The sequence below is a fragment of the Neltuma alba genome, unplaced genomic scaffold (assembly GCF_004799145.2).
Source record: "Neltuma alba isolate B1F8T4 unplaced genomic scaffold, ASM479914v2 tig00012137_pilon, whole genome shotgun sequence".
In the NCBI taxonomy this organism is placed as follows: Eukaryota; Viridiplantae; Streptophyta; class Magnoliopsida; order Fabales; family Fabaceae; genus Neltuma; species Neltuma alba.
The window spans coordinates 232,103-256,181 of record NW_021636687.1 but is presented as its reverse complement, the minus strand read 5'-3'; the positions used below and the strand labels follow the sequence as shown (position 1 = coordinate 256,181).

Here is a 24,079-nt window from a genome sequence, read left to right as displayed (position 1 = left end):
GAGGGACCCGGCCTCAAATTGTAATTATGAAATCATGGCCAAATTACCAAAATACCCCTATTTAATTTTTTTTTTTTAAAAGAAAGCCATTGCCTCACCGGAATCCGGCCACCGGCGCCGGAGCTCCGGCGCCCGCTTCCGGCCACTGTCGGCGGCCGGACCCCGGCGTCCGGCCGTCGGAGCTCCGGCGCCGGCGGCCGCTTCCGGCGGTCTTCCTGTGTTTTTTTTTTGAAACTGTTTTTTTTTTTAAATTGGGGGGAAGTGAGGTTAGGGGGATTTGATCCCCCAACCTAATACTTCCCAAAATAAGGAATGACCATTGAGCCAACAAATTTTTGTTAACATTATGATGCAAAAAAAAATATAAGTTAACTTATTTACTCTTGTTCCAGGTGATAACAACAATACATTTGGAAATAACAAGTTCTGATTGTAAAATAACACATCTGGAATAAAAATTTAACAATATGTTTTTTTTATAACAATAAATTTTATTGCAGGTAATAACAACAATACATTTAAAAATAACAAGTTCTGATTATAAAATAACAAGTTTGGGATTAAAATTTAATAACACGTTTTTTTTTATAACAATACACTTTGTTTCAAGTGATAACAACAATACATTTAAAAATAACAAGTTCTGATTATAAGATAATAAGTCTAGGATTAAAATTTAACAACACGTTTTTTTATAACAATTAATTATTTTATACTTTTAAAAAATAAATTATTTATAACTTATAAAAAATATTTTTAATATATTTATTTCTCTAAAAAATACTTTTTAATCTGTATATCTATACAACTCATTATAAATCAAACTACTTCTTATAAATTATAAAGTATTTATAATAAGGCATTTTGATTTATTAATCATAGTATAAATTTTATATTATTTCATTCTTTAAATATTAAAAATAGTTTTTATATTTAAAGAATAAAATAGTATTTTTAATTATAAATTAGAGATAAATTTCATTTATAAATTTAAGCAGTCAAAAAGTACTTTTAATCCACAATAAATTGTACTATTTATAATTTATAAGAAGTAGTTTGATTTATAATAAGTTGTATAGATATATAGATTAAAAATTTTTTTAAAAAAAATAAAAAAGTGTGTTGCCATTTTCCCTAAATTTTATTTATAAATTTGAACAATAAAAAAGTATTTTTAATCTATAAAAAATTATACTTCAAGTTCTGATTATAAATTGGAGATAAAAATTATTTTTTTAGAAAATTAAATAGATTACAAGTACTTTTATAAGTTATAAATAATTTATTTTCCAAAAGTATAAAATAATTAATTGTTATAAAAAAAGGTGCTGTTGAATTTTAATTCCAGACTTGTTATTTTATAATCAGAACTTGTTATTTCCAAATGTATTGTTGTTATCACTTGAAACAAAGTGTGTTGTTATAAAAAAAACATGTTGTTAAATTTTAATCCCAAACTTATTATCTTATAATCAGAACTTGTTATTTTTAAATGTATTGTTGTTATCACTTGAAATAAAGTGTGTTGTTAAAAAAAAAAACGTGTTGTTAAATTTTAATCCCAAACTTGTTATTTTATAATCAGAACTTGTTATTTTTAAATGTATTGTTGTTATTGCCTGCAACAAAATTTATTGTTATAAAAAAAACATATTGTTAAATTTTTATTCCAGACGTGTTATTTTACAATCAGAACTTGTTATTTCCAAATGTATTGTTGTTATCACCTGGAACAAGAGTAAATGAGTTAACTTATATTTTTTTTTGCATTATAATGTTAACAAAAATTTGTTGGCTCAATGGTCACTCCTTATTTTGGGAAGCATTAGGTTGGGGGATCAAATCCCCCAACCTCACTTCCCCCCAATTTAAAAAAAAAAAACAGTTTCAAAAAAAAAAACAAAGGAAGACCGCCGGAAGTGGCTGCCGGCGCCGAGCTCCGGCGGCCGGACCCCGGCGTCCGGCCGCCGGAGCTCCGGCGCCGGTGGCCGGATTCCGGTGAGGCAGTGGCTTTCTTTTTAAAAAAAAAAATTAAAGAGGGGTATTTTGGTAATTTGGTCATGATTTCATAATTACAATTTGAGACCTGGTCCCTCATAGTAATTTAGCATATTCAGGTGACCATAGAGTGATTTTGCTAATTCAAGGGTCTTTATTTGTGATTTCCCCAAAAAAAAAGGTCTTTATTAAAAATTTTAAAATTTATGGTCCTAAATGTAATTTGACGGTGCTGGTTCTCAAATGTGAAATGTCCTTCTCGGTTTGCAAATGTGGAATGTCCTTCTCAGTTCTCTCCATTTGTTTGACGAAAAGCGGTGAGCAAGAAAAGTAGGACACAGTTATGAGTCATGAGAGCCTCTCCACTTGTTCCCCATCTTACACAGAAATTAGTGATAAACTTCATCTCAAATGGCGAGGCTGGGCTCCTATCACATCGCTTCTATCTTCTGTAGTTACTACGAGATGGCATTGCTTCTGTTTGCTCTCCTTTTACTGATTTTCTTTCAACCTGTAAGTTGTCGTTCAACCGTGGAGTTTCTTCCTGGCTTCCATGGACCTCTTCCTTTTCAACTTGAAACTGGTATGTCATTTATCCTTCCCATTTCCTTTTTCCCTCCGGGAACATATTATCACTCTTTCAGTTAGGAGTCCGTTTGGTTTGAAACCGGGCATTAGGAAAAGGAAAATGAGCTTCCTTTTCACCATCCCCGGATTCAATGGAGGCGATCCTCCTTCTTCTTTCTTAGAACACACCTACTAAGTCCGTGCCCCCACTGCCATGCCCAGAGGTCCCGCGCTAGCGGCGCACAGCTTTTCTCCCAAGAACGCCGCCGCACCGATGCCGAAATTGGAGGCAGCGACCACGACCATGCCGAAATTGGTGGGTCTCTTTTCGATGCTTCTACGTGGTTGCCAGCGATGAAGTCGGGCGTTTGTCGGCGCCGACGCGTCGGTTATGTTGATCGGACTAAAAAGAGGCAGCAAGGGCAATGCTTCTTGACCAGCTAGCATGAACTTGCAGAGCTATATGGCCAGATTTTGGAATTTCAAGCTTGAAATTGTTTGGTTTGGTATGGTTTGCCCAAAATGTTTTTATTTGACTGAGTGCCGTCGAATGCCTCTAACTGCAGCTCTCCAATGGTGTGTTAGTGTTTGTTCATTTTCTGGTTGAAGGATATTGTTGTAATTTTATATTTATCTTCATTTCTTTAGTATCTTTTTCACACAGTCACTCTTTGTTACTGTTATCTATCAAACATGTCACTTCTCATCATACTTGTTTGTGAGTCACAATTCTCTTTCTTCCTTCCCATTCCCTTCCATCTATCCACCTTCATCCACTCAAATACTGATTGACAGCTTGTTCATACAAATATATTGAGAGGTAATTTACATTTTATTTTATCTAAATAACTTATGCTCAACTGTCTAGCCCTTAAGTCTTTATGTGATTCACTCGTTGAGATGTTTCCCATCCTAGCAAGCTTAGACAAATAGGAAGCATTTTCAAAGAACCAAAAATATAACTTACAAAAAATCTAAAAAAAAAAAAAAAAAGAACGAAAAGTATGTGACATCTTCGTATATGAAGTTAAATGAAGAATTAATATCGCTGGTCCCAAAAAAAAAAAAAAAGAAGAATTAACATCGAATATGTTATAATGACGAGGCATCTTTTGTTCAGGTATGTGGGAGTAGGAGAATCAGAAGAAGTGCAGGTATTCTACTATTTTATAAATTCAGAGAATAATCCTAAAGAGGATCCAATCCTGCTTTGGTTATCAGGAGGTCCTGGTTGCTCTTCCTTTACAGGCCTTATCTATGAAGTTGGTAAACATCAGCATTGCTCTCCCAAAACTCAAATCTCTCAACTTTCTGTTTTTCCCTAAAATCCTTAAAGTGAATACCAAACTTCTATTTCCATCTCCTTCTCTCATGAGATTTCTTCTCCATTGTTTTCCATGCTAATCTTTCCTATATTCTTCCGGTAATATTGGGTGTTCCCAAAAGGACTTCTCCATTGTCTTTCAAAATCACTTCCTTAAGGGGAAATGATGCAGCATCTCAGATCTTCCTAAAACGTGCACCACTCAAAATCAGAGGAGAAGCTTATTTTGGGTCTGAAATTATACCAGCATGCCCCATATATGTGTGGTTATGTGCATGCGTGTGTATGACCATATGTATAACGCTGTCTTTGGGTGTGTTCTGTGAAGGCCTACTAGCATTCATAGAAAGATACAATGAGAGCTTGCCTAGTTTAATTTTGAGACCACAAACTTGGACAAAGGTGAGATATTTATCTATAATTGTATAGCTATGCAGCTGTTTATTACTTTTGCTTCTCACAACAAAATTTCAACATGAAATATTGGTAGGCTGTAAAAAGTATGTATAAAATTTACTTTCACTAAATACATGATACCCACCAAACATATAGTAGAGAAAAGAAGAGAGATATTGCAAAATAAAATAAAATAGAAAATAAAAATCCTTGCTGATATGCAGTCATTACTTAATAAAGTAACTTTTTTCTTTCTAATTTCTTGCTTGTTATTTGTGGAGGAATATTCTCTTGGGAAAAAAACATACTTATATGTATACGCACACTCCTCATAATCCAAAGTTGATATTTTTGCAAGGTGATCCTCACGCTATCACACTGCTTTTATTTCTTTCAGGTCAGTAGTATTATCTTTGTAGATTTGCCTGCTGGAGCGGGCTTCACTTACGCAAAAACTGAAGCTGCTGTTCAGCAAGGTGATTGGAATATTATTCAGCATTCTCATCCATTTTTGAGGAAGGTGTGGGAGTGAGTGCGTGTTATTTAGCGTGATTTTAATTTCATTTATCGCACAACTATCACATTTTAGCAGTTGATTGCTATGTGAACCCAAAAATAAAAAAGATTCATATTATTGTGTGAAAGTCAAGGGATTACTTTTCAATTTCATTCTTTCTTCTCACATCTTTAATCTTATTATTTTGTGTGTTTTCATTCATTAGAAAAATGAGAACTAGGAAGTCCATTGATTCAAGTGAGGTTAACAGTGTGGCTTTGTTTGAGGTCCTGCCAAAACATACATATTAATTTTAGTTTTACTTTATTTAAAATTTCTCCTGATATAAAAGGTCAACATTGTTGACAGAACATAATAGTGCCATACTATCCATGTAGTTGACACCACTTAGTGGGATAAGGCTTGTTGTTGTTGTTGTTGTTGATGTTGATGTATAAAAGGTCAACATTGTAACATTTGTTACTTTGCAGTGGTTGATTGATCATCCAGAATATCTATCAAATAAAGTCTATTTGGGTGGTGACTCCTATTCTGGAATTCCAATCCTTCCCATCTCTCTAGAAATTTCAAATGGTACACACAACTCTCTATCGTGATAACCTTGCAAATGGATCAGCAAATTTATAATACGAAAATTTTACGTCAAACCTCCAATTTTTGTCAAAGTTTCATCTCCCAATTATTTTTTTGTGGAAAAAAAAAGTTAACTCTTTCTACAACTTGAGGTTATGATCTGAATAATGGGAGTGCTTAAGTCATTCCTTCATATCACAGTAAATGCTGCAAGTTAAAAGTACATTTTATATTGTTGTGAAGGCAAATGACTCTAATAGTCTCCAACTGATTGTGTCACTCTGTCTCAAGCGCAACAAATTTAAAGTTTTATATGTTATGGTGGAAAAAAAGCCCGTGGATATGTTAGTATCTGGGTGTGTCTTTCAATGCACATAATCTGTGAGATAGTAATTCAATTAATCTTCTGATTATGTGAGCCTGTAGGTAATGAAAATGGAATCCAACCATGGATAAATCTGGAGGTTTGCAATCGGTTATCTCTATTTTGTCTTTCACCCTTATTTTCAATTTGTCATTGTACTGCATCTGAACTCAGAGATGTTGAAGATTCTGAGATATTAAAACATTCTTTTCCAGGGATACATACTAGGGAACCCAGTGACTACAGGGTATGAACTAAATTATGCAATCCCATTTGCCCATGGAATGGCACTCATCTCTGATGAACTCTATGAGGTAATTAAGCTCATTAGTACAGGTTATTTTGGGTAATTTTCTTAAAAATATTGTTGGAAAGGGCAAAGAAATAACAGGATTTAATGCTAACACCCCTGAAATGTTTGACAGTCACGTCAGAAAAGTTGTAAAGGATAATATACAGACATAGACCCGGAAAACTTGTCATGTTTGAGAGATTTCCAGTCTTTTCAAGAGGTAAAGCACTAGTGGCTTTGTTTCTTGTCTGAAAATTTGTTCTTATTGGTAATTTCAATTTTTCAATTTCTCTTTCGTTCCAGTTAATTGCAAATATATATCATGATCACATTTTACATCCGTATTGTGGTCATGATACGCGTCCACCAAAAGAAAGTGTACAAAGGAGATATCTAAGTTATCTAAAGGATCAAACCAATAAACTCCTCTCCCCAGATATATGTCAGGTAATCTTTTATTTTTGCTTTTCCTTTTTCGTTTTTTTTTTTCCGGTGATAATTCTTTCTTCCTTTTTCGTTTTTGATTTTTCATTATGTCTTATAAACTCAAGCACAACTTATTCAATTAGTGCCTCTCAATTTAATCCATTTATTTGCATGATTACTTTTTTTGTTTTTTTTAAGAGTCAAGTCGTTGAATTGGATGAAGTATTGCACGTAATGGTTGCCCGGAATGCACTTGATCACATTACACATTACACGCATGTGCTGATTGCTTGACAATAGATATGGGCAGAAGTTCAAAAACTTCACACACCCGCGAATTAGCACGAGAAATTCTACTTTTTCAAGATAACTGGCTGCAGGAAGTTTTAGAAACTGTCTGTGAGGAGTTTTGGCGCCTCATTACAAAAGTTTTTGTGAAATATTGTTAAACATTTATTTGGTGAGAAAATTTCCAAAAGTTTTACTGTTTTCTTGCAATGGATCCCTAAAGCAAAAAAAAAAAAAAAAACTAACAGACGTTCTTGAGAAATTAGTTCATGTGACAATAACAAGTGGAAGTAAAAAAATTGCTGAAGAATTAAATTGAAAGGATGACATTCGACGAAAAGGAAATGAAAAACAGTAATCTGCCATGAAATAATTAGTTTTTTAATGTTTTAAAAGTCTATTATGCTTTATTCTATCGTAATTTGGTAAATTAATAACCATGATATTCATTATATAACTTTAATTCACTAATAACTCTGATGTTAATATTTGCGTTCTTCCTTTTCCTTTCTTACAGGGAAACAAATATTTACTATCTAATTATTGGGCTAACAGTGATGTTGTTCGCCAAGCATTGCACGTTCAAAAGGTTTGATCACATATATAACCAATTCTCTTTTGGTGGTATATCCTTGTTTCGGCTTCATACTGCTTTCTACTTGGAGTTATCTTTTATTTCATTGTATAACCCTTGAGACATTGAGGGGTGAAGTACTATTTCGGTGTGGGAAGCAAGAGTGGCACCAAATCAAGGTGGACTCTGAATACCAGATATGACCTCTAAATAATAGGGGTCAAGGTCGGCATCAAGCAAAAGAAAGTGTAAAAGTGTGTTTGCATCTATTGTTTAAATCATTCAACTGACATCAGCTAAGCATGAATCAGGGCCTGTAAGGATAATGAATAAGAGACTTGAACATGTTTGGCCAGGACCAAATTTATTCTAACAAGAAGAAACCATCCACAGCCACAGGAATTGGGCTATACCCTTAGGATCTTGGAAAACCAGTGAAGTTCACAGTTATCTCTTGCCATGGCGTGACTGATATGGGTAGATATTGGTTCATTTGTTACTTAGATAAGAACTTAATCTATTGAACATATTAGCTAATGAGCAACAAACTTTTCATTCTTCACCTTCATATTCTTCAGGTGAAAGATCACACCTTCCTTGTGTCTTTAAGTTCTTACATGGTCACCTATTCAAGTGGCATAAAATTCTGCTGGTACAAGCCGCTTAGTAGGTTACTTTTTGTAACAGCAACCCTGTTTAGTACCAACAAACTGTGTTTCAATTATGAAAATAGCTGGTCCATGAGAGAAGTTGACAGGAACTAAAGCTAGCAACTTATCATTTCCATTTTTTGTAGAGTGCATCAATCACTTCTTTATGCAATGGAATAGGTGAACCCCATCAATCTGAGGGGATACCACTGTTGTTCAGGAAGTTAGGCTATTGGGGGAATGAGCTTCTCCAGGTTTCTTTGATAACTTTTTTCTTTTTCTTTTTCTTTTGTTTTATTGCCAAAAGATTCTTTGAGAACCGACATCAGCAAATTTTTGCCCAGCAGTGCCTTCACTTCAAAATTTCTTGGGTGATAGCTTAAAGCCATCTTACATTGGTGGAAACAATCATTAATTTCTTATCGAGCTTCCTAAACATGCTGCCTATAGGTTGAGTGGGTGATCTGGAGTTAGGGTGGCTTATTTCTTCATGCAAGAAGAATCAATTTCCACAACAATCTCTCTTGAAATTTTTTTATTGCAAAATATAAGTGTAACTTTCACCTTCAAAATTTCTGATTTCGTTTAAACCTTGTCATTCCGTCTGAAGTTCTTTGTGGCTAGTTCAAAAGGCTTAGGCATTGAGCATAAATCATCGATGTATCAGTCAGTCTATGGATATAAACGTTAGTGAAAGCTGCATTGTACGTTTGGACCCATGAACAGTGTAGGGTCCAACTAGTTTGGGTTCCATGCAATACAGAAGGCCCAACACCTAATTTTAATGATTTTTTCTATTAGCCTGTTTAAGTCTACAGAACCCTCCATTGTTTAATATTTCTAGGCATGGGCCGATCAATCATTGATTCATTCTTCTTTTTTGATTTTTGGGCTGCATGAACATATTCAACTTGATGCTAAGAAAATGCACTCTTGGACAGCTTCACATAAAAAGCATTGTCTTGCAATGTTCGGAGAGCCATCTCCACATATGCTTCCGGTATTCTCAAACTATACAGTTAATTATTCGAATGAATTACTATATAAATTCCTAGTCTAGATGACACATAGATGCAACCATAGTTATTCTACAACATCATCAATTCAATTAAGCAACCAATTAGCTTGTTAAGTAAAATTGCTGTAATTAAAGACTAAATCTCCCAAAAAAAAAATAAATAAATGGCTTCACCTCCAACTTCAGTGGCCCAAGTCTTGGCTGTGAATGCTGATTAATTAATTATCCTGAATAAGTTGGTTTATGGAGATGCTTCTTTTTATTTTGTCCATCCCATTTAATTTACAGATGATTTAGGTGTTTTATGGTGCATTAGTCTCTTGTTTTGTCTTCATTTGACTTATTACATGTGAAGCAGGGAACTGCAAGAAATTGGACGCTTTGCAATGGGGACATACCTTTTAAGCATGAGATTGATAGCAGTTTTTATTATCATGTAAATCTCAGTACAAAAGGCTACCGCTCATTGATTTACAGGTTAATATTTTATCATCCATTGGTTGCTATTATTGTTCTAAATAAATAAATTAGCGACACTTACCTCGGCTCAACTGTTGGGCAATCCTAGGTATTCAGTTAGATTCCTGCCTAACCTGTTCTCTTCTAAAACCTCAAACCCTTTTGCCTTTTGAAGGAATAAGAATATCAAATGAATAAAAGTCAAATAAAGTGGGGGAAAATGGGGAAAAAGTCTCCCATTAAAAATTTTATTGATGAGGAGGACCTTGCTAAATCTGTATTGGCACTGTATGTATACAAAAATTGCAAAGTACTGTATTTTCTATGTATAGAACTTCAAATTCTCCTCACCAATAAAATTTTCAATTTGGGATTTTCCCCCAAATTTCCCGGCAAAGTAGTTCTGAATTTTGTTGATAATGTTGCTCTGGCAACTTAATAAAAGTTTGCTCTTTGCAGTGGTGATCATGACATGGTATGTCCTTTCCTATCAACACAAGCATGGATCAGATCTCTGAACTACTCCATTGTTGATGACTGGAGGCCTTGGTATGTCAGTGGCCAAGTTGCTGGGTAGGCCTTGTGTTATATATTGTATAATTAATTAATTAATGCTTAATTTATTTTATGAATGATCTATTATTCCAATTATACTTACTGGAAATGTTCCTTTGGATTAATAGGTATACAAGGACTTGTTCAAATCAAATGACATTTGCAGCTGTCAAGGTAAAATGTAATTATTTCATCAAAATACTCATTGTTATCGAGATTCAAAAAATGGGGTGGGAATTATTCTGTTTGAAACTAGAGAGAGAGGGACTAAAAGATGGCTGATTGAAACTAGCTTAATGTGATAAGGGCAAAAGAAAAAAGTAAAAGATGTGTCTATGCTATGGGTTGGGAATTATTCTGTTTAATTTTCCTCTTTTATAATGGAACTATTCTATTTAATTATTATGTTTTTGATGAATTTACGTCCAGGGCGCAGGACATACAGCCCCGGAATTCAAACCTGAGGAGTACCTTGCCATGTTCAGCAAGTGGATTTCCAATGAGCCTCTCTAGCAACATCATCTGTTCTTGAAGCCTAGCTAGATATTGATGAACTTCAATCACATAAGAAAAATGATATTTAATTAATATTATATAAATGATGAAATTCAAATTAAATCTCACTATTCTCAAGTGATAAATAATATGGGGACAATATCAATCCAGGCCCCCATACTTTCATTATCTCTTCTTTCGTGGGTTCCTGTGGGCTGTTAGAGAATCTGAACAAGACAAGCTCCCAAACAACACAAGAGAAAGGGAAAATTAGAACAGAAGACTTGTAGAGAAAAATATTTAGTCAAAAGGATCATAAAAATTAGAATTATTTAAAAGGACTAAATGTTAAAATATAGATTTTTAAATAGCACGTTACCCTTGTCCACTTCCTTCGTTCCCTCTGTGATTCTTCCGCTCGTGTGCTCATTCAATGGCTTCTACACTCGATTCCACCACTGACAAGCTATTCAAGCTCAGCATCAATGCCAAATTCGCTTCCTTGCCAAATCTCGAGATGAATCTTCACCTTCTAACGTTGGAATAGGTAGGGCTTTTTGATCATCAGATAGCATTTGTGCATTTGATAATTTAATTTGGATCCCTCAACTCAAGTGAAAACTCTAATAGAATAATACTGGAATTGAATTATACTTCTCATTTCCCTCTGAACAGTGTATCAGCTAGAAAGAGGTTTTGTGGATTATTATTTATTTGGATATCAAGTATTTTATAAGTCAGATGTTGGAGATATATTTTTGTCTTTTGAAAGAGATCCTCAATTTGTATTTGAACAGTTGAAAGGATGAGATTTTTAACCTTTGCCATCATCAATATCATACCTTTAAGGAGGCATTGTTGAATGGAAACGAGAGAATATAGGCAGATTAATTATGGATGATTTAGCCTTTCTAAAAGTATATTTTACTATATGGTCCTTTAAAATATTTCTAATTTTTAGGATCTTTTTAACTAAATATTTTTCTCTACAGGTTCTTGGTTCTAATTCTTCCTAACAGAAATAGTTTCAAGTTAACATTTTTGTTAATCACCTCCAAATATTAATAAAATTAATTAAGTTAATTATTTATAATAAATAGATATTGTCTTTCCTAGTAATAGTTAGGAATTACTTAAAAATAAATAAATATGAAAGATAAAGTGAATTAAGGTTTTATATCTATAATCAAATTGAATTCCCAACTGATTCTTATATTTGCCACTAGTGGTAGTAGCAAGTTTAACAATGTTAAGTTCACTTCAGCAAAATATTTCATCGAAGATAAAAAATATGACCTTATGATATTTACTTGTTAATTCCCATATCTCTTAATTAATTAATTATAATGTAACCACTCATTATCTTAATATCCCATGATCTTAAAACATCTGGAAAAATATAAAAAAATTAAATGACGTATTGCTAACTGCCCATGATTAAAAATAGTCCTATCATTATTTGAATTCCAATAAGTAATTAATATCAAATGCAGGCCAGCGTACAAAGTTTCTCTAATTAAAAAAATAAAGTAAAAAAATGTTTTAAGTAAATCAGAACAAACAACAATAAGCAGAATTAAAACTTAAAAATAAGTTAAAATTGTCAATAACAAGAGTTAGTTGCCATATAATTAATCAGGTGACAAAAGTCTATAAGGACACGGTAATAAAAGTCCCGATCAAAACGAACTTTTAAACAAGTTCATATAAGTCAAGATAACTCTTCTCATGTCCTTACCTCATATTCCGTAAATTACGTTTAAAAAGTTACTTATAACTCAATCAATTCCAAAAAACCTTGAGTAGATAAAAAGTTACGGATCTAGATTTTTCCCAGAAGACTCATATAGTCCACGTGGAGAGAGAACTGAAGACACAGAGATTTGTAGGCCCCACATAGGTCCCCCGCTTTCTTTCCTCTTTCGACCTTCCCCTCTGATTTCTCAATGGCTAAAGTGCTGCTTTTGATCATTTCTCTCTCAGTCTCTCCTTTGTCCTCCTTGCTCATCGTGATTCATGTTCTATGGTTAAACTATATACCCTCGCATCCCACGGAGGCAACAATTAAAGACCTCGTTAAAGTTTCATTGTATTAAAATATTTTCATACTTCTATGTATATGAAACTTCCTTCTTAATTTCTTATTTCACCTAATCTCATCCTCAAATTCTGCTACTCCCTTCAGTATTTAATTAATCATCTCAAACACGTAAAAAAATTTTCATGAAAATGACATCCATGAAAATAACATGCGTTATTGCCTCGTGATTGTTCTGAGGTTCCTCGCTTCCTTTACTTTTATGTGTTTATTTTCAGTTCATCGTGGACCTCGCAGTACTCCCTTCAGGTAATACTATTTCTAATTTTTAATATAAGACTCAATTAATTGATTTGGAAAAACTGAAAAAGTTACCAAATTACTTTAAACTTTTTATATTCATAATCTTTTAAGTTAATTTGTGTTACTTATAAATTGATATATAATATAATAATTCACATAAATTTAATAATTTTCTTAATCTCTTCAAATTTATCAACCGAGTCTTATATTAAAGATTTGATAGTATATAATTAGGTTAGGTTTAATTATATGATTCCACGTCACATGATCACTGTTCAATTAACTTGCTACTGTCGTTATCTACGACAGAGAGATCGCTTCCTGCCATTTTCTCTTCTATAAAATCTTGTGGTGGGATGCTCCAAGGGACACTCACAAGAAACAATTAATATATCAGAAGAAGAGAATAAAGAAAAAGAATGTGGAGTGACGGCACCACCGCCAATACGGAGCAACCTCATTTTCTGGTGCTGCCATGTCCAGTTCAAGGTCACATAAACCCTATGCTTCAGTTCTGCAAGCGTTTGAAGCAAGAAGGAGCCAAAGTGACTCTAGTGGCCACTCGTTTCTGCTTCAACAACACATTACAGAAACTTCCTTCTTCCATAGCCATTGATACTGTTTCTGACGGATTCGACAAAGGTGGAGTTGCTGAAGCAGATAGCTTCAAGGGATACTTTGATATGTTTGAGAAGGTTGGCTCAGAGACTCTTGGTGAGCTTATTGAGAAGCTTGCTAGTTCTGGAAATAATGCAGATTGTATTATTTATGACTCGTTCATGCCTTGGGTTCATGGGGTGGCCAAGAAGTTTGGGTTGAGCAGTGCTTCGTTTCTGACTCAGTCTCTTTCTATCAGTAGTGTGTATTATCATTTGCAGAGGAAGAAACTGGATATTATGAAGATGGAGATGGAGATTCAGCTTCCTGGGATGCCATTGTTGGAGCCTAAGGATTTGTCTTCTCTTGTGTTTGCTCACCAAACCCATCCAGACTTGTTTGATGTTCTTTTGGCCCAGTTTTCTAACATTGACAAGGTTGATTGGATCCTTTGCAACACATTTTATGAGCTGGAAAAAGAGGTCAGCATTCTGCTACTTCAGTTTTTTATTTTTATTTTTCCTTTCTTTCTTTCTCTCTCTCTTTTTTTATTTTTTTTTATTTTCCCTGTAACTTCTGGAACTACTCCATTCTTTGATCTCATTCCGCGCATTGATTTACCTTGTCTTGCCTGCTAAATTGACTCATTTATATATGCTTGTTTGCAAATGAGATTGTAATCATTTATCTTTTGGAGGCTAAATTATACTACGTTAAGCCTCCATGAATTTAGAACCATGTACAGGTAACCTTCTTAATATAATATTTAAAACTTAATAATACATCCCCATAAACCTTTACAGATAACTTCAAATTACCAATTTTATACCCCTCTATTTATATATGTATTAACTCCGGTCATAAATAAAAGAGTTAATTGACTGATTTGAAAAGATTGAGGAAATAAGTTAAGTTAGTTATTTATAATAAATAGGTATTATCTTTTCCAAAATGGATTGGGTTTTTTTAGTAAGGATCAAAATAAAAATCAAACGATGTCTTATATTAAGGATCAGAGGTAGTATATAACTTTTCAAGCTTTGGGTTAACTACATTTAAATTCCATAAAGTTTAAACTATTTACAAATGAATAATGAACAAAACTAATACTATGAGAATTATTTGTATAAATGTAAAAATTCAGTGTGGTTTATTGTAAAGTTTCGAAGGGTAAAGAGATTATTCACATATGATATAAAAGTAGGGAGGGTTTTGTATAATTTATTAGCCTATTTTGTAATTTAGTAATTTAAGAGTATTTACCTCATTTTTATTCTACGCCGTATGTGTTTTCCACATTTTTGGGGGGTCAAATAAAGAAGTATATTTTAGATAAAAGTATGAAATGTTCTTTTGATTTTAAATATAAGATCTATTTTATAGTGTAATTTATACTATAAAATAAGTTTTACATTTAGGACCGAAATAATGATTATTTTGAGATCACAACTGAATGTAAAAGTTAATTTAGAATCGAAATATTGTTAAATATGTTTTCGAATGCCAATAATGGCCATAGAAAAATATTATGGGGCACGTGCAATATAACTGTTTAACAAAAGAGCCACTTCTTCACAGCCAATAATTGCGCTCACATGCTTATAATCTTTTCCTTTAATGTGTCCATAGATTGCCACTACGTAACGAATTATCAGATTGAAGTCGCCACTAAATAATGAAGTAAATTATATAGTTGGCACAAAATAATGAAGTAAATTATATAATTAGATGGCAGAGAGACAAATTACGTTTGCACATCTTGGTATATCTATATTAATGCATCATTTAATTAATACTGCATTTATATTTCATGTGGAGAGTACTTGTATCCTTTTGTCCTTAACATAAGTCATCCCATTAATTAACGAACAACCCAACTAATCCATTGCCTCTCTCTCTCTCTCTCTCTATATATATATATATATATCTCCATTGATTGCGACAGATGTGTAAATATGTGACTTTTAGGTGGCTGATTGGCTGAAAACAATTTGGCCGAAGTTGAGAGCGGTGGGGCCAACAGTGCCATCTATGTTGCCAGACAAAAGGCTGAAGGAAGATGAAGACTATGGTTTCAATCTCTGCAAGAATGAAGATTGCTGCTTGAAATGGCTGGACGATAAGCCCAAAGGCTCGGTGGTATACGTCTCGTTTGGAAGTATGTCTAACATCAAAGAGAATCAAATGCAGGAACTAGCTTGGGGTTTAAAGCACTGTGATTACTTCTTCCTGTGGGTTGTGAGAGAATACGAAGAATCCAAACTCCCAAAAGACTTCGAGAAGAGATCAGAGAAAGGCCTAGTGGTTTCCTGGTGTCCTCAATTGAAAGTGCTTTCTCATGAATCTGTAGGCTGTTTTCTGACTCATTCTGGTTGGAACTCAACGTTGGAAGCTTTGTGTGCAGGAGTTCCAATGGTGGCTGTGCCTCAGTGGACTGATCAAAGCTTAAATGCAAAGAATGTTAGGGATGTTTGGAAGATGGGAATGAGAGCTGAGGCTGGTGAAGATGGGATTGTGAAACCTGAGACATTGAAGAATTGTATTAAGGAAGTGATGGAAAGTGAGATAGGGAAAGAAATGAAGAGAAATGCCATTCCTTGGAAGGTTTCAGCTTCAGAAGCCATTGATGAAGGTGGAAGTTCTCAGAAACAGATTCGAGAGTTTGTGGAGAGTCATAAAAAAGTTATGGAAATGGATAAAACTGATGATGAATCTTCTCGTGTTACAAATCGTATTGTCCTCTCTGCTTGTCAATAATCTGATCTGCTATAGCTGGCTGCAGAGAGGTGTGAGACAACAACAGTAGTACATTGCATATGTCAGTTAACTACGGATTAAAGTTTAATTGTCTCTTGTTTTATGCTTCTTTGTCTACCCAAATTAATCCAAAGTTCACTTTTTTGTGCTTACTTATATGCTGTTAGCTAGGAGAGAAAAATTAAACTTAAACTTGATTCAATCTGTTAGCTTAAAGTAAGTCCCTCTTCTAATAATCATCATGGGATCAAATTAACAAGGCTAGTACATTGTCCCCTCCCTTTTGTTTTGTTAGTGACTAACAACGAGAATATACTACAATTTATCCTTGTAATATATCCAATGATTGCAACGATATATACAAAATATGCTTAAGTAACTACTACCTCCAATACGTAGGAGGTATTTGGATAAAAACTAAAATACTGTTTCAAAAGTACTTTTACGGTTTACGAAACAGATACGTAGAGGAGTTTGTCTCATTTTACGAAAAAATACTTTTAGGAAGTGCTTTTAGCAATAGCCAAACACCTCTTTAATAAATTAAAAGAGCCAGGTAGGGGTAGAATTTGTTTCTAAATATAAGATTTTAATATATTTTGTCTCCTAAATTTTTAAATTTTTCTCCAAAATATCTCCATTAATTTGTAAGGAGTTCCCCTTAAGTGGTAATTCCAATGCACTTGATTAAATATGGTGGTTTAAGAAAGTCAATGCAGATTTGTTACAAATAATCAGTTTAAATAATTTGCTTAATATCCCCAAATTAGTGATTACTACATTCAGTTTTTAATATAAAAGTTAGTTTAACTTCTCATTTGGTCCTAAATACAAGATCCTTATCCACTTTATCTCTCATATTTATTTATTTATTTTAAATGTAGTTCTTGTAGTAGTTTTACATGTTAATGATTCCATCAATTGGTAGTTATAACTAATACATATGATTAGTAAGGGTATTCTAGAAAAGATGACACTTCTTTATTATAAATAACTAACTTAACAAATTTTTTTAATTTACTTAAATTAGTTACTCTCTACCCTTCTCAGAATATGGGGTTTAGAATGTTATGATTCTACCAACTCTCACACCCATCAACATTATTACAGGATTATTATTATTGTATCGTCTTAGCGGCTATAAATTTTACAAGCAAGTACAATTAACTCATATGATTTTGAATTCTGCTTCTGTGCAATTAACTCATATAAATATTACAAGTAAGTACAATTAACTCATATTATTACAGGATTATTATTGCTTTTCCAGAAAGCTCCCGAGATGTTATTTTCCCCTTATTTTGGAGCTGAACTTTTGACCAGAGTAATAGTGAATCCTGTATGGCAGATTATTATTGGTTCAGATTGTTGCAGAGAGGTCATCGTTTCGTCTTGCCTTTGAATGGAAGAAAAAGTTTAGGGTCGATTCCAAGGGAACCGATCTGAAGGAGTTCCTCCAGAGAGAGAGTGTGCTTCTAGAGAGACAAGCTTTCCCCTTACCTTTTGCTGGAGAAGATCAGAGTCTCTTCATCTTGCCCATAGGTACTAGGTTTCAGGTGTTTTCCTCTGGTTCTGACTTCTGAGTCTCTTCGGTTTCAATAAATTTTGTTAAGGGTTAAGGTATAATTTTAACAATAAAATTTATCCTGGAGACATTAGGCACCAATGCATCATAAAGTTTATTTAGATGTAAAAATATATATAAAATTATTAAAAGGAGACATCTGGCACCACCTTGTTACTGTTCATTAGTTTACCGTTAGAGGGATCTATGAAGTCAGTTTTAATGTGCATTTTTCATAATAAAGTTTATATCAAGGAGCACTAGGCACTATAGAATTTGCTTATGTGCAAAAATATACATGATCTTTGTATAAAGAAAAAAGATAACAAAATTCTCCAACGTCCGTTAATTTTATTTTTTTTGGGTCTTACTCAATATCACTTTTTCTCTTTACTCATTCCTACTTCCTCTCCTCCTTAGTATAATGGACAAATTTAAAAAAATTAAAGAAATGAAACGATTACTTAAATATAGCATATAGTACATGATATTTCTAAAATATTTATATAAATCGTTTGATATATATTAGTTTATAAGCGAAACAAATTAATTTGGAAAAGAATGATAAATAAAATACTTTAAATTTAATTTTTTTAATTTTTTAATTTCCTCAAATTAGTCTATCGCGTCTTATATTAAGAACTGGAGGTAGTACTTAGGTGCAAGCAATAAACCTCATATCCTAGAAGAGAAAGGCATTGTTTTGTATAAATACATATAAAGGCCTTGGAGGCTGAGAAAACGACATGACAAAGAGAGTATATGACTATAATGAGAAAAGATAGATTGACTTGGAAGTAAAAATTAATGGAGAGAAAATATAGAATTTGGTGGGACCCAAAAGAATAAAATTAATTAATGTTTATGGGAGTTGAAGAATTTTGTTATTTTTTTCCTTTTAGAAAGTTCATGTATAGTTTTGCATCCAAAAAAACTTCATGGTGCCTTGTGTCCCTTGATATAAACTTTATTGTTAAAAATGCACCTCAAAATTGACTTCCTGAGCCCCTCTGACGGTAAATTAATAGACATTAACGGCCTGGTACCAAATGTCCCATTTTGACAACTTCATGTATATTTTTGCACCCAAATAAATATTATGGTTCCCAGTGCCCCTTAAGATAAACTTTGTTGTTAAAATTGTACTTTAATTTTTTTTTAATGTAGCAATATTTTTTCTGTTAAAGTTTCTACAACTTTTAGAAATTATCCTTTTGCTTTCATTGATATAACTTCGCATAAACCAAACAGTCGAGAACCCTTTAAATCAAGTAATGTAGTGATTCAAGGGGTTCTCACAAACACCAAACGTATCCGGTTACAATTCCAATTCTTTTTTTTTTTTAAGTTAATCTAGAGAAGAAAAAAGATTTTTTTCGTTGTACCCTCCCTCGCTTGTCATGAAAAACATTTGGCCAAATTATATGATTAAAAAATTAGTTAAAATTAGTTGAAGATAATAAATATATAAAATTATGGAAGGGAAAATAAAAGAGAGAATAAGAAAATGAATAAATAGTGCTTCTAAAAATAAGGTAGTAAATATATCAAATATTAAACTAATAGAGGTAAAATAAGAAACTGGTGAAAAAAATTGAAGACATTTTGCAATTTTTTTTAATAAATGGACGAAGTAAAAATAGTAATTGTTTTTGGTGAAAAAAAAAGAAGAAGACGGAAAGAGCATAATTTATAGGAAGGAAAAAGGAGATGCAAAAGTCTAATAAACTGAAAATGAAAAAGTCAATGACCATTTTTACAATAAGTCACAATGTTTTATTAAGTTTTGTAAACTATCGTGTATTATTTAAGGATTATCAGATTATGTCATGAACATGCTTTAATTTTCTAGTATGGGCCAGAGACCAAAGACAAACTTATATTAAAAAAAGCGTTTTTTTAATAAATGGACGAAGTGAAAATAGTAATTGTTTTTGGTGAAAAAAGAAGAAGAAGAAGACGGAAAGAGCATAATTTATAGGAAGGAAAAAGGAGATGCAAAAGTCTAATAAACTGAAAATGAAAAGTCACTGACCATTTTTATAGGAAGTAAAAACAATGGGCTAGAAGCTTCGTAAATTGGGCCACCAGAAGTTTGAACGTGGTATAAAATTGATCTCTGGACATCTACCTTCCTAAAGATTTCAACCATGGGCCAAGGGAAGAATGTGGTTTCACTCATTTGATGTGTCAAAAAGTTAAATGTGTTGGGTTGTTAGAAATTGCATTGCCCATATGAAATGGACTGGGCCACACATGACCAAGATTCAAGATTGAATGTCAAAACAAATATTTATTTGGTATCTTATAAGATCACTTTCAAAAAGCTAATCTAGACACTCTATAATGGCTCCATTTATTTCACTGGCTAGTTTTCCTGCTTAGCTTTTGTTAAAAGTTCAATGGAGCTTATGTGTTGTGTAGTCATTATGATGATAAGCTACCCCACATATGGAAAACCTCACTCCCCTTTAAATGGCGTGCCACGATTTTTTTATTTCTTGTGGGACGTTCAAAATGACTTTTCAAGCTAACTTATTTACGTAACTTTGACTATGGTTGCTATTGTAACTTTTGGAGTTAACTCAAGCATTTCCAACCCTGTTTCTTGGGTCTCGTACAATTTTGTTGTTTTTGGGGAATGGTTTGAATCCTCACCCATGATTATTCCTGTTTTGGCTCATAGTGGATAAAAACCCCAATCCTAAATATAAGACTCATTTTACAGTGTGATTTATACTACAAAATAAGTCTTACGCTTAGGATTGGACGAATATCTTAGAACCATAAATGTGTTCCATATTGGGTTCCACACATTCTTCTTGCCAAGGAAATATGGGTTCAAGACTGTCAAGTCTTCTACTTGGGAATATCTTGTTGACATGCAAACACAGTTCTTTGACCTTGCGGAAAAGGTCAATTTTGAAGGGGAGGGGATGATGCCATGAACGTGCTTTATTTTTCAGTCTAGGCTTGAACAGTTTTTATGAGGTATAAAGTTAAACATTAGGGTTTAAGAGGTGTTGAATTTGTTATTTAATGTTCTCTCTGTACCCATTCTTCCCTTTTCCTCTGTATTTTCCTTTCTGCTGTCTATCTCCTTCTGTGGTTGAACTTTTAGATTGTAGCCTACAGCTAATGATTAAAATATATATATATATATATATATAGCAGTTTTATTCTCTATTGTTCCTTTTATTTTGAGTAGTTACAGGGTGATCATGAAACATTACAGGGTCAAATCATGCGTGGCCATACTTTTCCACAATCTTATCTCATAAGATAAAACCCATTCTTCCCTTTTCCTCTGTATTTTCCTTTCTGCTGTCTATCTCCTTCTGTGGTTGAACTTTTAGATTGTAGCCTACAGCTAATGATTAAAATATATATATATATAGCAGTTTTATTCTCTATTGTTCCTTTTATTTTGAGTAGTTACAGGGTGATCATGAAACATTACAGGGTCAAATCATGCGTGGCCATACTTTTCCACAATCTTATCTCATAAGATAAAACCAAACTGAAATGCTCCTTGAAAACCAATGCCATGGACGGACTTGTCAGCACATTATTAAATTGCCACGGGCAAATTGCGCAACCTAACCAAACCAATAAGGTTTCACCAATAATTGACTGATATCATTCTTATCGTCTTCAAATTCGACCCCCATACAGAGAACTTTAACCATCCATCCATCCATCAATGGCGGATCAATGGAAAGCTCACTGTCTTCTAGTGGCCTATCCTGCACAAGGCCATATCAACCCAATGCTTCAATTCTGTAAGCGTTTGGAGTTCCATAAAGTGAAGGCCACGCTTGTTACCACTCGTTCTTTTTGGAGAACAGTTGCCACTGAACTCCCTTCTGATTCCAATATTTCTATTGAAACCATATCGGATGGTTATGATGAAGGAGTGGAAGAAGAAGCACGTAAAAATTCAAAGATTTATCTTCAACGCTTCTGGCAAGTGGGATTTCAATCTCTATCTGAGCTAATTGAGAAGCTTTCTGGAAAAGGCTGTCCTGTTGATTGTGTTATTTATGACAGTTTCTTGCACTGGGCTGTCGATGTGGCCAAGAAATTTGGACTTGTTGGTGCTGCGTTTTTTACTCAAACTTGTGCTGTCAATTGCATATACTTTCATCTTCATCAAGGGATTCTGAAACTGCCCATTACGGAGAGCAAAATTTTGTTTCCTGGTGTAACTGAGCTTGAACCTTCGGATTTGCCAACGTTTCTGTATCTTCAATACGGGATGCACCCTCACTATTGGGACTTGCTGGTTGATCCTTTTAACAACATTGGAAAAGCTGATTGGGTGCTTTCAAACTCTGTTTATGAACTGGAGCCTGAGGTACGTATATGTTATGAATAGATTGAACCTAGAATTGTTAATTGGACAAGTTATTGGCTTTGGTTTTTAAAATTTGGTCTTGAGTATCTTTACTATGTTTGAAACAAATCCTCTTTCATACAAAGTCTTGAATATCTATACTTTGTTGAAGAATCGAACTCTGTTCTTAATATTTCTACAGGCCTCTTTCCTTCTCAGGCAGAACTTGAACTTCAAAAATTTTCTCATCACTTATTTGCTAAATTTTTTTTTATTCCTGGTCTTCCCATCTCACGAGTCACTTTATAGGATGGTTCTATCATAAGGAGAACCCCAACTCATGCTGTTTTCAGAAATTGACAATTGAAAGCTTTCAGGTAGTTGATTGGATGAAGAAGATGTGGCCAGTGAGGACAATTGGACCAACGGTGCCATCCATGTTCTTAGACAAGAGGATCCCTAATGATAATGACTATGGCATAAGTATGTTCAAACCCAGCAATGATCTTTGCATGAACTGGCTTAAAGATAAGCCTAAAGCATCTATTGTTTATGTCTCCTTCGGAAGTTTAGCATCTTACAGTGACGAGCAAATGCAGGAGCTAGCTTGGGGTTTGATAGATGCCAACTCTTATTTCTTATGGGTGGTTAGGGAATCTGAAGAGGCTAAGCTCCCAGGAAACATTCTAGAAACTTTGTCAAAAAAGGGTTTGATAGTGAGATGGTGTCCCCAACTAAAAGTACTGGCACATGAGGCTGTGGGATGTTTTATTACTCATTGTGGGTGGAATTCCACTTTAGAAGCTCTTAGCTTGGGAGTTCCTATGATTGGGGTTCCATACTGGAGTGACCAAACTACTAATTTGAAGCATATTGTGGATGTTTGGAAAGTGGGTCTTAGAGCTCCAGTGGATGAAAAAGGAATTCTTAAACGAGAAACAGTGAAACATTGCATCAAGGAAGTTATGGAAAGTGAAAAAGGGAAAGAGATGAAGAATAGAGCCATCAAATGGATGAATTTAATCAAGAATTCTGTTGATGAAGGAGGAAGTTCTGATAAAAATATTGCAGAGTTTGTGGCTAGGATTTCTCAGCAGTAAGCTTCATGATCTTCAGTTATATGAATAAAACTGTCAACAGAACATTTTGTGTCTGTTAGAATTTGTAGGAAATAATGTAGTCACAACTCTCCAACACACTTCAATTGTCACCTCAATAACTATTTGGTTGCGAATCTCTGTTGTTGAAATCTTTTAGTGGCAATACAAATGGGCTCTACTGAAACAGAGATGTTCAGTAATGACCGAAAATTGCAATTTTCTGTTATCTAATACTGCATTAAAACTTGGTTGGACTTTGATTGTCCATTATATCAATTTCGTTTGTGACAAAGTCATCAATGAAAACAAAAAGTGACATCATATCCTTAGAAGAAATAATGCATATTTAAAAGATAACAAGTATATCTTCACATGTGATGCACGAGAGATGCTATAATGTTACATTTCAATGTAATGGGTATGAAGTAAACAATAATCCAACTTTAATACAGAATCTCTCCCTTTGTTTTCAGACAAATGCAAGAAGAGGAATGTTTGGCACAGGAAGGAAACAGAGAAAGATTCAATACATATAATTCAATATACATACATACATATATATATATATATGAAAAGCAGAACAAAAACTGGAGGCACTTATGAAAAGCAGAACAAAAACTGGAGGCCAAAAGTACCTTGAATTAAGGACAACTGTGGATTTGAACATTATAATAAACTCTATTCAACTTTCAATCCCTTCAAACTGTTCTAATAATAAAAGGTAAAAGTTGCGCCGTCAAACACAGTGAAAGAAAATATGGAAAATCATATTATTCTAGAAGAAAGTAAATTGTTGTCTTGTTTGATTATTTTGTAAGCTTCCTTCTTGGGGGTGGAAACTTGATTTTGGTTCTATATTTTATCAGGGAGTTGTTTTCAAGTGGAGGA

General features: G+C 33.6%; 2 protein-coding genes and 1 pseudogene across 2 annotated transcripts; all 3 read left to right on the top strand.

Annotated features, from left to right (window-relative positions):
* Window positions 1–2,337: 2,337 nt before the first annotated feature.
* LOC114723410 (serine carboxypeptidase-like 11) lies at window positions 2,338–10,685 on the top strand (annotated as a pseudogene).
* A 2,571-nt stretch (window positions 10,686–13,256) lies between these two features.
* Window positions 13,257–16,191, top strand: LOC114723409 (UDP-glycosyltransferase 74E2-like). The gene is made up of 2 exons (XM_028909600.1): window positions 13,257–13,916; window positions 15,403–16,191. The coding sequence occupies exons 1-2, from the start codon at window positions 13,257–13,259 to the stop codon at window positions 16,189–16,191; spliced, it is 1,449 nt and encodes a 482-aa protein (XP_028765433.1).
* A 5,168-nt stretch (window positions 16,192–21,359) lies between these two features.
* LOC114723415 (UDP-glycosyltransferase 74G1-like) lies at window positions 21,360–23,417 on the top strand. The gene is made up of 2 exons (XM_028909606.1): window positions 21,360–22,112; window positions 22,469–23,417. Exons 1-2 carry the CDS (start codon window positions 21,459–21,461, stop codon window positions 23,189–23,191), a joined length of 1,377 nt encoding a protein of 458 aa, XP_028765439.1. The 5' UTR covers window positions 21,360–21,458; the 3' UTR covers window positions 23,192–23,417.
* The last annotated feature ends 662 nt before the right edge of the window (window positions 23,418–24,079 follow it).

Excerpts from the sequence above, each read along its gene's own strand:
- LOC114723409 (XM_028909600.1), top strand. The coding sequence starts at position 13,257 with ATGTGGAGTGACGGCACCACCGCCAATACGGAGCAACCTCATTTTCTG. Across the intron at positions 13,917-15,402 it reads TTTATGAGCTGGAAAAAGAG|GTGGCTGATTGGCTGAAAAC; the intron begins GTCAGCATTCTG and ends TGTGACTTTTAG.
- LOC114723415 (XM_028909606.1), top strand. The coding sequence starts at position 21,459 with ATGGCGGATCAATGGAAAGCTCACTGTCTTCTAGTGGCCTATCCTGCA. Across the intron at positions 22,113-22,468 it reads TTTATGAACTGGAGCCTGAG|GTAGTTGATTGGATGAAGAA; the intron begins GTACGTATATGT and ends GAAAGCTTTCAG.